This window comes from Apus apus, chromosome 10 (genome assembly GCF_020740795.1).
Source record: "Apus apus isolate bApuApu2 chromosome 10, bApuApu2.pri.cur, whole genome shotgun sequence".
Taxonomy (NCBI): Eukaryota; Metazoa; Chordata; class Aves; order Apodiformes; family Apodidae; genus Apus; species Apus apus.
The window spans coordinates 12,112,389-12,126,875 of record NC_067291.1 but is presented as its reverse complement, the minus strand read 5'-3'; the positions used below and the strand labels follow the sequence as shown (position 1 = coordinate 12,126,875).

At 38.0% G+C, this 14,487-nt stretch overlaps 1 protein-coding gene across 1 annotated transcript in view; it reads right to left on the bottom strand.

Annotated features, from left to right (window-relative positions):
• Nucleotides 1-1,440: 1,440 nt before the first annotated feature.
• Nucleotides 1,441-14,487, bottom strand: part of ADAMTSL3 (ADAMTS like 3) — a 177,208-nt gene continuing 164,161 nt past the window's right edge. Inside the window, 7 exon segments of the mRNA XM_051628117.1 lie at nucleotides 1,441-3,401; nucleotides 3,934-4,148; nucleotides 5,055-5,164; nucleotides 6,029-6,233; nucleotides 9,457-9,640; nucleotides 12,047-12,259; nucleotides 13,062-13,181. Of these exon segments, the coding sequence (XP_051484077.1) occupies nucleotides 3,292-3,401; nucleotides 3,934-4,148; nucleotides 5,055-5,164; nucleotides 6,029-6,233; nucleotides 9,457-9,640; nucleotides 12,047-12,259; nucleotides 13,062-13,181 (1,157 nt within the window). The 3' untranslated portion in view covers nucleotides 1,441-3,291.

Sequence of the window (14,487 nt, the reverse complement as noted above, 5' to 3'; positions counted from 1 at the left end):
AAACAAACTACAAACACCCTTTTCTTTTTGAGTCATTCTCTGTCTGGCCACAACTGGACACCTACCCAAGTCCATATCCTATACACAATCTTGGTACCTGCTGCGAAGTTTAAAGAAACTTCTAGTATCCCTCAGCTCTCTTTTCTAGTGAGGAAGAGAATTAAAAAAAACAAAGTGAGTGAGCCCAGATGCTTTTTGTAATTTTCACAACTGTTTTTTTTAGTTCTTAAGTCACTTCCCCCCCACCCCCTGCCCCTTAAGTTATGAAAAGCCATTTGCTGCCACCTACCAGCATAGTACAACAATTTTTGACAGGAAGTGGAGAGCATATTCAGATGCATTTAACAGTTTCTCTGCCAATGTGTTTGAAGTATTTTTTTAGGGTGGAGGGGGCATATACCTTTTCATTTTGCCCCTAATATTTCCCCCTAAGTTTAACAGTGAAAGAGAGAAGCCATTATTACATTAGTGTAGAAAGGGCCCCACCCTACTGGTTGTGCTTCCAGGAAAAGCAACAGATGATATTATAAACCTTTCACACAGTGTTCAGTACTCAAAGTCAGTTTTTACATAAGCACCATATTATTGAAATGCAGAGAGAATGAACAGCAGGCTGGAAAACTACTATTTCCCAAAATAACAGTTGTTAAAAAAGCATTTTATGATGTCATGCTCTAAAGCAAGATGTAAAAGCAGAAAAGTTATGTTACTCATGAAAACAACTGCAGTTCTAAAATTGCTTTTTATGCACTGTGCTGTAAAGTACACACCACAGAAATGTTCCACAGAGTTGTTTGTTGTTGTTTTTTTAAAGAGTGCACAGAAAGAATGCATTAGTGACAAAAAAAGAAAATGAAATAGACCCGTGCACCTTTGCCAATGTTATCATGTCGGATAACTCTGAAACACCACAATTTCGTTGCTGGACTTTTTTTTCCATTTCATACTTTTTAAAAGCTTTTCTTGTTCTTATTATTTATGAGACTCGTCTTTCTAAAAACTATTGCACATATTGAATATTCTGAAACAATAATTTTTTCACATAGCTATTGCCATCATCCTCTAAATATGAAACATAGAGCTGTTCTGTGAGGTCTAAACAAAATCTACAGTAGAGGAAAGCCTGGCAAAGAAATGTAACTTTATTCCACCTTTTTACAGAATCCTGATTCTAGATTTCAGTGAGAGCTGTATGGATTTGAGCAAATTCTCTTCCCCACTTTTTCAGCCAGCTTACATTCATGTTGGCTTTAAATAGCAGGACAAGCAGACTGTAATGGAGCTGACAATCTGTCTGATAAGTTCTCAAAAATCAGAACTAATCTTAGCTTTGAAAAAGTCCCAGAATTATGAACATGGTAGGTTGATAAAATAACACGGAATTAAAGCACAGCTACCATGGACATCACAGTAATAAACAACCTCTGGCAAATCACAGTGTTGAATAATCAAACTAGAGTTTATTTCAGAAATAGCAAAACTGTGTTGAAGAAAGCTAAATATTAGACATCTTTAGTTACTGGAGAAGCAATAAAATAATCTACAGAGGAATGTCATGCCAATTGCAATAACAAACATTTACAGCACTGCTTCTGTATAGCATGCATACTTAACCAAAGACAGAATTAAAGCCACAAAACAAAATTACCATGTGTTAACATTTGAAAATTTTAAATATAAAGGAAAAACATGAATAAGAAATTTTGATAATAAGAAAAAATATATGTCCAAAAATCTTTATTAAACACTGTACAAAACAAAATATTGCACTTTTAAATCAGACAATAAATATCTACAAAAGTATCTTACAAATGTTTTCTTTTAATTTATAAAAAAACTGCTTAAGCAATCAAGACCCATTGCTGATTAAAAAAGGTACTGATCAGGAATATCCTCTCCTTGCAGTCATCCTTGGACACAATAGTCCACATTAAACATTTTCTATACAGTAGTGCTAATCTAATGTTCAGTGATGCAACCCCCCTGGGCAGGAATGCCATTTCTAACTGTTCTTACAGCATGCCCACTAATTAGCATGTAACCTAGTCAGTAATTTAACACAAGATCCAAGTCAATACAAGCATTCAGGCCTCAACATGTGCAGTAGTTTGGAAACTACAAAAGAATAAAGGCACATCTGCCTGCTGGCTCCTATGGGGTTCTCTCTGCTTCCAGCCCCCTAATAAAGCGTATTTCATGACATGGAAAATAATTTCCCTGGAAATATCATAATCAGAGTTGATTATCAACTTACAAAAGATTCAAATGGCTACTGGTCATGATGAAAAGTCATCTAGATAGAAAACTGCTCAAAAATAGATTTCTTCATAATTAATAATTCCTTGGATAATCTTACCATTAGTATGGGGGATTTTTTTTCAAAACAGATAATGTGGGAGTCACATTTGGCCAGTTATGGACTCCTCATTTGACTTGATGTGAGAACAGTGCTCGCTAGCATTTCATTCACAGCTCTGACAAGGAAGCCTTGTGTCTAAATTTAAAAACAGTAGAAAAGTCTAATCATGCCAGAACTTCGCTTGTACTTCAGTGGTGGGAGAAGAAGAACTGAAACAATGGAAAATGACACCTAATTTATTCAAAACAGATCTTTTGCTGTTTAGAAAATTGCACTAACATCTACAATGTCTTTTGTTCCAGACGCATAAATACAAGCACAAAAAATGAAATGTACTTCTGTGTATCCATCTGACAGCTAATGTCAGTAAAACAGATCCTGTGAGACTGACCCTTAAGCACAAGCTGTTTATGGAAATCAAGTCACTGCCAAAAATTTTACAGCTACAAGCCACAGCTTCTATAAATTTAAAAATTGTGTAAAATTTGATAATGAAAGCAAAACTTAGGGGTCAATAGTCACTGATTTCCAAAATTCTTCAAAGGATTTTGTGACTTTGTTTTTCTCATAAATTAAGGACAGTCACACTACCTAGTGCTTTTACATAGTGCTTTTTCTTCTGATGAAATTATCATGTGATGGCCTGTAAAATTTTGCAGTTGCTATGCCATGACATTATCTTCCTAATCCAGACACGAAAATGTTTAAAACATTTTAAGTTCCATTGCAAAGAGTGGAGAGTAAAAGTTCCCAGAAAAAAAAATGCCCTGTCCAGCACATCAATCTGCAATACTGTTTTTTCATTAGCCCCATGTTTCCATTTCACTGTTAAGACTAATATCTTCTTTACATAATATACTTGGAGCAGGCTAGTTTAATGTACCTCTCGTCTCATCTCTTCACTGCAGCATCTTGAACTTTCCATATCAGGGTTACATTTCTTGACATGACTGACAACATCTTTGTTTGTAGATGTCTATCAAGCATAGCTTTAGTTTCTTTACAAATGTACAGTAGTGAGTTGTATCCTTGCATTCGCCTTCTGAAAAATGTATTTAAACAGTAAATGCCTTATAATGGACAAGAGATAAGTAGTAGAACTTATCATCTTAACTGTAAACAACAGATCGTTTCCTGACAGATTTGTAATTATTTTACTTTGTATTTCTGGCAACAGTGGATTCAAAGCTAGACTAGGTCACAAATAAAAGGTGTGATCTCACTGCATTCAGTCACCTATTGCCTGTTGCAGAAAACTGCCCCATCTTTCAGGAATTAACAGCTCGCTCAGAGACTTATGAGTCACAACTGGCACGGTCATATAGGGAAGTTTGCATAAAACAACTTCCTAAATATCCTGTTTCTAGAAGTGCTTTTGAGGATTTGATATCAAACTGGCCTAGTCACAGAGAAAAATAACCCCAGGATTATGAAGTGCTCCTTGGAGAGGATAGTTTTACATTTGATGTACAATCAAATGCTTGCAAAATCATTGGTGTACAACTGTGAGTCACTTTCTAATATAACTGCTACAAACTATTACTATGCTCATATATAAATAAACATTTACATACTGCCACAGGATGTGACATGACAGTGTTGCCAGGTCACTGGTCTCTTCCTCCATCTGCAATACTGCTCAGCCACAGGTCTGTTACTCTTTCTGTACACACAGTACACTCGTCTCGACTGGATCCCGCTCCCACAGGCCACACTGCAAGGCCTCCAGGGGCCTGTCCGCCAGTAGACATCACACACCTCTGAAGAACAGTTTCTTCTGACAGGAGATCTGTGGAGGAAAACAAACAGCAGCTAAACATTTATTTTTTGTAAATTCACAGAATGATAGAACCAATATTGGAAGGGACTTCAGGAAACTGATTAGTCCATGTCTCCAGCTCATAGCACAGTAAAGTAGAACAGGCTGCACAAGACCATCACTCTTTGTGTATTGAATATCTCCAAGGATGGAGACCCCACAACCTTTCTGGGTAACCTGTTCCAGTGTTTGAGAACATTCACAGTAAAAAAGAAATTATTATTTTTTTATATTTAAGTTGGATTTCCTGTATTTCATTTTTTGCCCATTCATCATGCCTCCCCTCATGAGGAAACAAAACACAGAGCCCTGTTTCTTTAAACCAGTTCCTTAATCCTGGAATAGAAAAATAGTTTTACCCTTACGAACACTGACCCTCTTGACTATTCAGTTTTTAGGTACCTCAACAGTACATACTAAGAGGCACAAAGAGATCTATTTATGCCAAGAAGTGCACCTTATTTCAGTAATATTAAACTAGTAAACCAACTTACATGGTCCACAAAATAAAGCCCAAGAAAACTCTTATTTTATAAAATTTGGGCAGCAGTAGACCAGAATAGAAAATTATATCAGAAGAGACCCAGTTTGGAAGTAATTAAAAAAAGTTCTGCCATATCACTCCAATTTCTACTTTGGGAATCAAGATTCTCTCACTCTTTTTCTAACTTTGTCATTAGGACAGTGGAGGATGCTGTTCAAATCCATTACCCTGCTTGGGTTCCTGGATGCATCCAGAGTACACAGGGATGACTGCCACTGCCTCCTTTCTTTGTTTGAAATGTAAGAAGTTGCATATTTATACTTCAATGACAATCCTGTATACTTAATTTGATCATCTAAAGAATCTAACTTACACTGCTTCAAACTGCATACCTCTTTCCTTCATCACAAGGGGCGTTTGGCACCAAAGATCCATTCTGAAGTTGGCATAAAAAGTGACGATGCTGTAAATACAGAGGGCGGCCTGCACAGCGACCAGAACACTAAACAGTGAGAGAAAGGGGTGAGGGGAAAGAAAAAGAAACAACCGAGTTAGTATACAGCAGAACCACCCTTCTAGGAAGTTACCAAGTGTATACCCAGGCATAGTTCTTGATTTGTATTTTTCCTCTTCAGGCCTATCATACCTGTGTTCTGATAAGGCCTAGGTGTTTTGGATTCTCTGTGCAATTTCACCAAGATACTGACTTTCCTACCTATCCGCTAGGCTAAATCCACTGCCTTTTATCTCATTATTTCACACCTGCAGTGCAACAACATTCTTCCTGCAGCTCTAGCAATCACGAACTTGCCTTACCAGGCATGTATTGGAATGTGGCAACAATCATTCCCTTATATCATTACTTTGTTCATTGAATAGTAAATACTGTGTTAATAATTATAAGACTCGTATGAAAATGAACACAAGATGACTGCAAGATGAAGAAACAGAAAACATAAGAAAGGAGCAGTCTGTGTATTAAATATTATGGCAACTGCTTTTGAAGCACATTTGTGTATCTCTCTTTGGATACTTCACAAGTACAGCTATTCAAACAGTTTTCTTCTAAGACAGCACTAAAAGCAACATACTAGCTTAAAAATGGAACACATAGTAACAGGTTAGCTTGTAAAGATATTGGAATGAATAGTCAGGTTTCAGATCTTGTCTTTGACAAACAGAGTATCACAAAATGAAAATGCAAACAACCCCCCAGATATTTGTAATTCACTGCTCTGGGAGTTACTTAGAACTGGTGTCACATTGCTCATCCTTTGTGCAAGAGAACAGGAGTTCAGTCAATGAGATGATGACACTGATAAACTTGTGTTGTAAAAGGAGTTTCCAGACAAACTCTGGAACTTACCTGTCCCTTTGTCTGTACTGTCCCCACTGCACACAACTGACCTAAACAGGGTTTCCTTCCCACAGGACGCTCTCTGTGCACACAAGCCCCGGGTGGCAGGGTCAGCTCACTGCCATTGGCTCGCACTTGTTGACAAGTTACTTGTCGATGGTGAAATCCGTTGCCACAAGATGCAGAGCACACTGACCATGGACTAGTTACCCACCTACAGGGCACAGAGACAAAGTTATAGCAACTATGAAAGCATTGCAAACTTGCTAGTAGTTTGTAGTGATCCATTTACAAATAAAAATAAGAAGGCCATTGCAAGTTTTAGATGTGAGAAAAGGTTGAATCAGCTTTTTCCGTTGTTAAGCTAGATCTTATACATTTGGTTAACTGGTGACTTCTAAAACCCCTGTGAGTCAATATATGCTATGAGAGGTTACACTGCTTGTTACCCAAAAGGCTGCATTAGGTAAATCCTACAGCCTCTCCTAGATTTAATGCTTCTAAAGGACAGCATACTTTTCCATATTTTATAAAATTAATCATATTGATTTTGTTACTACTAAAACAACAGGTGCCATAACTCATCCAAATATATTGCATCAAGATCTTGCTAGATAACAGCTCAAACAGAACATGTTCTTTATTGATTAGAAGTTGAAAAGATTTAGTCTCTCTTGGCAGCTAGGAATAATAATGGGAAAGCAGCAGGTGGTAATACAATATATTTGACTTGCTCTTTTCATAAATCTAGGCTAGAAAGACAGAACGGGACTCTATGTTAGCACAACTGTGATAACTGGAAAAATGTTCTATTCTTTTCAGCAATTATTTCATTTTCTCACGGCCAAACTCTTTATATCCATTCAAGGAAGATTAATATTTTGCATTCTGGACTCTTTGTGTTTTCATCCCTTTTAAAGCTCAAGTACTTTTGCTAACATTTGGTGCAGAGCATGCACAGCCAGTCAGCAAGGCCCAAATTTGGCAAACACATCCAGCACACGTTAAGTAACTGTTTAAACCCTGATGTTTGCTTAACTGTACTTCTTTGCTGTGCTGGAATAAGTAATTAAACACATTTGAAACACTTTTGATAATAAGGACTTGTGACACTGACTGTACATCTAAAGCCTTTATAATTCTATTCACATGTTCTAAAGAGTTGCCTTGGCATAAGAGGGTCATGCACAAATCAGTGAGTGGGGAAATAGAAAGAGGAGTCTGAATGTTTTGCACTTCCCTCCCAGGTCAGTAATCCTGGGGAAGGGGAAGAGGTTGGAGGCACTAGGAACAAGTCACAAGGCTATTTTCCAGGTATCTGGGATGATCTTCCTTTATAGGAAGTGAGGAATAAAAGAAGAAGAATTTATGTGTTAGCATGCATGTATAATTCAAGGTAGAGTGAATTATGTTAGTATACAAACAATTCCTTTCCACTGGTAAATACATAAAGCCAAATTAAAAGCAAAATAAATCTAAGCAATTTAATAAGAGAAAATTCAGTTCCCAGTCCATTTAGCTGTATGACAAACTGGATTTTTTGTTGAGTAGTCTGAGTCCAGTGATAATCAGTTTGTTAAGTCACGCACTGCAGCCCACTGACCAGGCATGACCTTCCTCAAGGGAACACCAGGCCCTCTCCTATCCTCCTAACTCTGTCATCTGCTCTGAATGGTTGGACTGTGGATGTGAATTAGTGGATGAAAAACCAGACATGAGCCACCAATGTGTAACTGCAGCCCAGAGGGCCAACTGCATCCTGGGCTTCATCAAAAGAAGTGTGGACAGCAAGTCAAGAGAGGTGATTCTGCCCCTCTACTCTGCCCTGGAGAGACCTCATCTGAAGTACTGTGCCCAGCTCTGGAGCCCCCAACACTAGAAGGATGTCAACCTGTTGGAGCACATCTAGAGGAAGGCAACAAAAATTATCAGGAAGCTGGAGCACCTCTCTTATGAAGACAGGCTGAGGAAGTTGGGTTTGTTCAGCCTGAAGAGAAGGAGACTCCAGGGGGACCTTATAGTGACCTTCCAATATCTGAAAGGAGCCTGTAAGAAGGTTAGGGAAGAGCTGTTCACTAGATCATGTGATGATAAGACAAGGAGCAATGGTTTTAAACTACAAAAGGGTAGATTTAGGTTGGACATTGGAAAAAAATTGTTTAATATGAGGGTGGTGGAGCACTGGAACAGGTTGCCTAGGGGTGGTGGGGGCTCCATCCCTGGAGACGTTCAAGGTCAGGCTTGATGGGGCTCTGAGCAATCTGTTCTAGTGTGAGATGTCCCTGCTTATTGTAGAGGGGCTGGACTAGATGACCTTTAGAGACCCCTTCCAACTCAATATATTCTATGATTCTACGACTCTAAGAAGAAAACCTTTAACAGTCTGTATGCTTCAAACTATTAGTTCTATTTCAGTATTTTTCCACTGGAAAAAAGTTTCCGTGTTACAGGCTGGCTGAAGTTCAGACTCACAATTTAAGATGATCTGTTTTTTTGGCTGCTAATAATGAAATACAAATTTCTCCTGATATTTATCTGTTGCTATGTTTTCTGTATTTAGAACAGAGTTTAGAACATATTGGCAAGATGTACTCCCACAATGTCAGCTAAGGTCTTCACGCTTCTCTCCAAACAGTTTCCAGCGAGGGACAGCTCCAAAATGTGTGCATGACTTTTCATCCCTCATGGATTTTACACTGCTAACTGATGGCCAATCCTTTGAAGCACTGGAAATCATTTGTTTTGAAGATGCCTGTGGGATTTCCTGCTAAAAACCTAGAGCAATGCCTTGCTGAGCTGGAAGGCTCAGTGCAACTCAAGTAGTCTAGAGGTAAGGTTTTGGCTTTCGGAATCAGATGTTGTGGTTTACTTCTCTGGGTTATAAACATTTTCTGCCCCACAGTCACAAGGCAGTCCACTTGATCCAGCCAGAAAATTGGCAGGGAAGCACACACAAGGAGTGTGACACTGTGGTGAAGGGCATTAGAGACAAATGAGGCATTCCACAGTAAACATCCTACTTAGAACTCCGCTTGTACAGAAGGAGGGGAGATGAACACAGATTCCAGTCACCAGTATCCTGGTTGCTTTAAACATAACAAGTTTTCTCTCAGGGTGTTGGCAAAGATTCCACAAAACCAGCACACCCCGGTGCTTCAGAAAGTCCTCCAGCTCAGCTTTCCAGGTGTTAGTGCTGTAGCAGCAAGATTTCCAGCAGCAGCAGCATGGAGACTTGCACAGGATCTGATTTATTCAGTTTAATCAAACATTCTCCCACTTGCTTGTGATCCATTTTCATGTCCCTCATGCTTTAGGGTTCATAATGAAATAAAGCCCAATTTCAGACCCAGTGCATAGACACAGAAATTATTTCGGGTGGTTGTGAGTGCATTTTAATACAGATAGAGCACATGCAAATAGAGTAGAAAGGAGTTTACCTGGCAGGGCAGTCATTTGTGTTGCATGACTGATAAATAATCCCTGGCTTTTCCAGCTCTCTGCATAATGATTCGTTTACTTCCTGGTTCTCTGCATCCATGCACTGCAGTCTTCTGGAGCGGGTTCCCGAATTCCCACAGCTAGCAGAGCAAGTACTCCACTCAGCATATTCCCATTTATAATCTAAGAAATGCGATTGAAAATCTTATGAGAGAGGCACTACACGTTATAACTGCATCATATTTTAGTTGACCTGGCAGCAACTCCCATACTCTAGATAAATAATGCATCCTCTGTAGAAAAGCATTATGAAAAGGGACCCATAAACCAGAGTAGAATTTAGTCCTACTCAGCTTTCTCTCAAATTCTGCCCTTATGTGTGAGCATGAAGTTCTCCAGAAGGCAAATGGGATCAGCATATGTGCACATGAAGGGCAGAACCTGTCTCACAGTAGGAACTGATGAGCTTCTTTTAAAACTTTCAGAACATTTTAATACAATGAGCATTAAAGAGAGGAAACTGTATATCAGGCTCTCTAGGTTTCCTGCTGTTCTACAGTAATTTTATTCTGAAGAAAACTCATCTTAGTCCAGACACTTCACATAATTTCAGGATTTAAGAGAATCTTGTACTAAACTATAGAAAAGTATTTAATACATAAATAATTTGCCACTGAGGCATCTGGCAAGATGAAAAAGGGATTTGTTTTAAAGAGCATTTTATATTAAAACCCAATCACCTCTAACAATTACAACCTTTATATTTAGTCACAATTCCACACTTGCCCCTTCCCCCACAACTTTTTTTTTTTTTGACACTTGGTAAAAGATGAAGTACTGTGCAATGTTGACAGATTTTTTATGTGATCACAGAAGGAGTCAGATTTTTCTGTAATAACGAAGAGTAATTGATAGCTACCAGCTGTGTCCACAGGCTCACTCTTCCAGCACATAATGAATTCTTTAACTTATTGTTTTTCAATGTTTCCTTATTACTTCTGGGTTTCTTAAAATAATACAAAAGGGCCTTTTTCAAAGTAGAAATAGTTAAATTTACTGACTGCAACTATGATGGAGAGACTGTATTGTTAGTTTAATGAGGATGATACTGCCCTCAATATGCCTACTGTGCAAAAACCACCACAGGGCATTTTGCAATCTTTACAATTGCACGGGCAGTTCAAGTGAGAAAACATTTATATAAGCAACAATCAGAGCTAAAGCTCACAACTAGAAATGAAATCTCCCCAAAATACTGGAAAGAGTATTGGGCAACCAAAAGGCAGACCAGCTGAAGATTACAGGTGGATAGCTCAATACCTGGCTAGACCTGTTCAGAAATTCTAACTTTAATGAGATCTATATTAGGATCAAGACCTCATTTTTTTAGTATAAATTCTATCACAATATTTTCCGACTCTGTTCATTAATATTTTTCTTAATTCTGATTTTTTAAAATAAACATTTTAGTTATAGATATATGTCAGTAAGATTTGTAATTTGTAAATGTAACTGACTCCTCAACCCCCTGCATAACAGCACCATTCTCACCCATAACATGAATCCATTGGTAGTCAATGAGAACATCCTAATACACAGCAGAGGGGTTTTGCAAGATCTGATCTTTCAGCATGAGTCCTTTGCACATGAACAGTAAGCCAAATCATATTGACAGGATAGTAGATAAATCACATACGAAAATGTTCACTTTCAACAGATATTTGTCTTTAAACCTGATTTCCATTCCCTGTATATTGACTGGTTAGAGATTTTTTTATTTTTAATTTTTAAGCTGTCAGATGGAGTTGGGTGCTTTGCTGCCAGACTCCTACTTGGATCTAAATTTCTATTTTCTTAAAAAGCTTAATTGTAAAGTAATTAATTTCTAAAGCACTTGAAATACTTACAAAATTTATAGAATGTTTGCAGATAGAGGCTATTGTCCTGCTGGTGTACATGTAAGATCCTTGTCAAATTCATCTATAATCCACAGCTGCACATTTTATAACCTACTAATAGAAATGTAGTTTTGTGCAAGCACATTTTATTGGAGGACATTACAAAATGTTCTTGAAAAATTAGAACGGAAAATGATGAGTGTGCCCTAGTAAATTGATATGCTTAAGGTGACTACAAGAAGATGACTACCATATCATTGTAATGACACTGGATTATGACAATTATATTATTCCAATTATAATTAAGATATTTCCAATGGTGACCTCAGTCAGTTTTCTTTCAGTTTGGTGGGCATTCATGGCAGCAATGTGTATGATTTGTTGTAGGAAAAGTTAAAAAACCTGACTTTTAAAACTGTTCAGTTAGCAAGACACCAAACCAGTCAACATTTCCTCAGCTTCTCAGCTACACAGGTAGAAAATGTGAACCCCCACATGGTATTTGGATACACAGTATTCCCCATATGGACATTGTCTATTGGCTTAAATGGGACTATTCACACAAGTGAAGTTAAACATGTATTTAAGAATTACCTTCTCTAAAAGGCAGGTTAAGTTTCAGGTAAGTCTTTACAGAGTGAAAGAAAATATTTTAAGAATTTAATAATTTGTCATATAATTTTCAACAAACCTTCCTTCTTGACATTTACCCAAACTGACATTGGTTTTGCACTAGTTGAAGTCCAACATTGGAATTGTCCAGCAAATTGACCCGAGTTGGTGTTCACCTCTAGGATACGCCCCCCAGCCAGGGGTCGGTACTCCAAAGTCTTAACTTCCTCAATTGGACTTTCTCCAAAAAGCCAGTGAACTGTATTTCTGTAGCTGGGCAACACTGGGCAACCTAAAAATCGACAGCATTTTAGCAAGGCTTTCTAAACACACTGAAAAGTTTGTGAATAAGTATGCATGAGTGTGTCATTCTACATAAAAGATCTTACCAGTCTAAAACAAAACAGGAGTACACATGTATTCACCGAAGTCCAAGCTATGACCCAAGATCCAACTGTCCCTTGAAGACTGTAAGCAGTGTAAGCTATGTATACTTATCATAGTTCATTATATTTTCCCTTTCTTACAAACTTGTATATGAATGAAGCCATCAATTGAAGATCAATCATTTAAATGGAACAAAGATTTCATCTTACATTCTACAACATGCAAATAAGCTTATACTGAAAGAGTTTCTATCTGTTTTGGAAGGGAGTCATAAATACATTAAATTGTTGCATTTTCACTCTACAGGCACAAGCAGGGATGGAAACAGAGCTATTCATTTAGACAGAAAAATAAAAAAGCAGTTACAGAGCACCACGGAATGCCCCAACATCGTTTTCAAGTGAAGCTCAAAGAAATAGCACAACTTCAGTCTCATGGTGAGTCACGTAGGTGAGGTCTGAAGGGTCACCATTTAAAAACACTTTTTTGAAAAGCTGAATCTTTGAAAAGGCTCCCTCCCTGACAACAGAAAGCTGAGATACAGTTAGAAAATCATAGAATCATAGAATGGGTTGGGTTGGAAGGGGCCTTAAAAGGTCATCCCGGACTCTTAAGAATTACAGTCACTTTCCCCACAGGGCCCTTTCCTTTTTAATTAGATTAATAAGTAGTATAATTGAAATGATAAAGCAAAAAAGCCAGCATACCTATTCTTAGTGTATCTCCAGGTACCACACTGACATTTGTACCAATTGCAGTTGCCATTAGGACACGCTTTCTTCTGCTTCCCTTTGATAACAGAGTGTTATTTTCTGCATGTTTTTGTTCTGTAACACAAGGCGTAACATCTCTTCTTAGTAAGAATTAAATCAAGATGCTAAGATAAAAAATTGCATTAAAATATCCAACATGCTATTTAGGAAGCAGAAGGATAATAGCACTTGGGACTTCTTTAGGATCAATCTCATTTATGCAGTTAAATTGTCTAACAAATATACTTCAGATACGTAAAGAGGGAAACACAGAAATTATTTATAATGTTTATGCAACTTTCTGAATCAATCAAATTAATTGCATTTTATTTATTAGGAAAATTAGTCTGTAACAGTCTAAAACCAAGATTTACAGGATGTATTTCCTGTTTCTCATGACAATTTTATTATTCCAGTACCAGTCATTCACATACAGGAATTTTAAGCAAAACAATTCTCTGAATAGAATCAGGTCAGTTCCTCTGTTCCATTAGATGGAATTATGATAAAGTGCTACAACAGAAAAAGAGAAATCTCTTTAAATCTCATCACGCACAGAGACAGCATAATGTATGCAGAATCATATGCCTGTCACTATAGCAACTCCTTTTTATCATATGCCAGGCAGAGTAACTGCAAAAATGTGAGCAATGTGTCGATAACACACAGTTCTTGCCACTTAGTCAACATTTCTGTTTCAACGAATGTGCATCTTTCTCTGTGATTCTCCTTCCAGAATGGTTTAAATCTTTTGTTATAGTCTAACTTCCATAGGTCATTTTACATTGGCTCAACATTCTTCCTCAGTGTGCAATGTCTCTACAAAGCCTCCTGCTTGTCTGTGTAAACACCGGGGGAAAAAAGTCTCAACAGAATCCCCAGGAACCATGGACATAAGGCATGGACAGGCAAAAGGCTAGTGGCCTTGTTAGTCCTTGGGACACTTTGTTAGAAAAGCTGCCCAGATTTTTCTCAATTGCTTGATGGCCCCAGGTCAGGCAGGAATTGCTGTAGCCAAGTCCAAAAGGCTGACATGCTGTTCCTTCAGACAACATCGAGGCAGGGCAATCTGCAAGTCCAGACACCAGAAGTCTGCCCGTTTCATTGCAGTTTTGTACAGCCAAGAAAAACTGCAGAATCTGTCCCTCTCCTATCCACTCCAGATTTATTTTAACAAACGTCACATGAACAAGAACAGAAATAAAGTTAGGACTCTTGTGAGCCATTTTCCCAGTCATGTCATAATAATAATATTCCTCTCTGGGACTCCCAAAGTTTTGATGGAGTCCAGGAAAACTGAAACCAAGAAGGGAGTGTCAGTCTACACTCGTCCTCACACAGAGACTCCTATTATGTCTTCAGTACCACTTCCTTGGCCAAC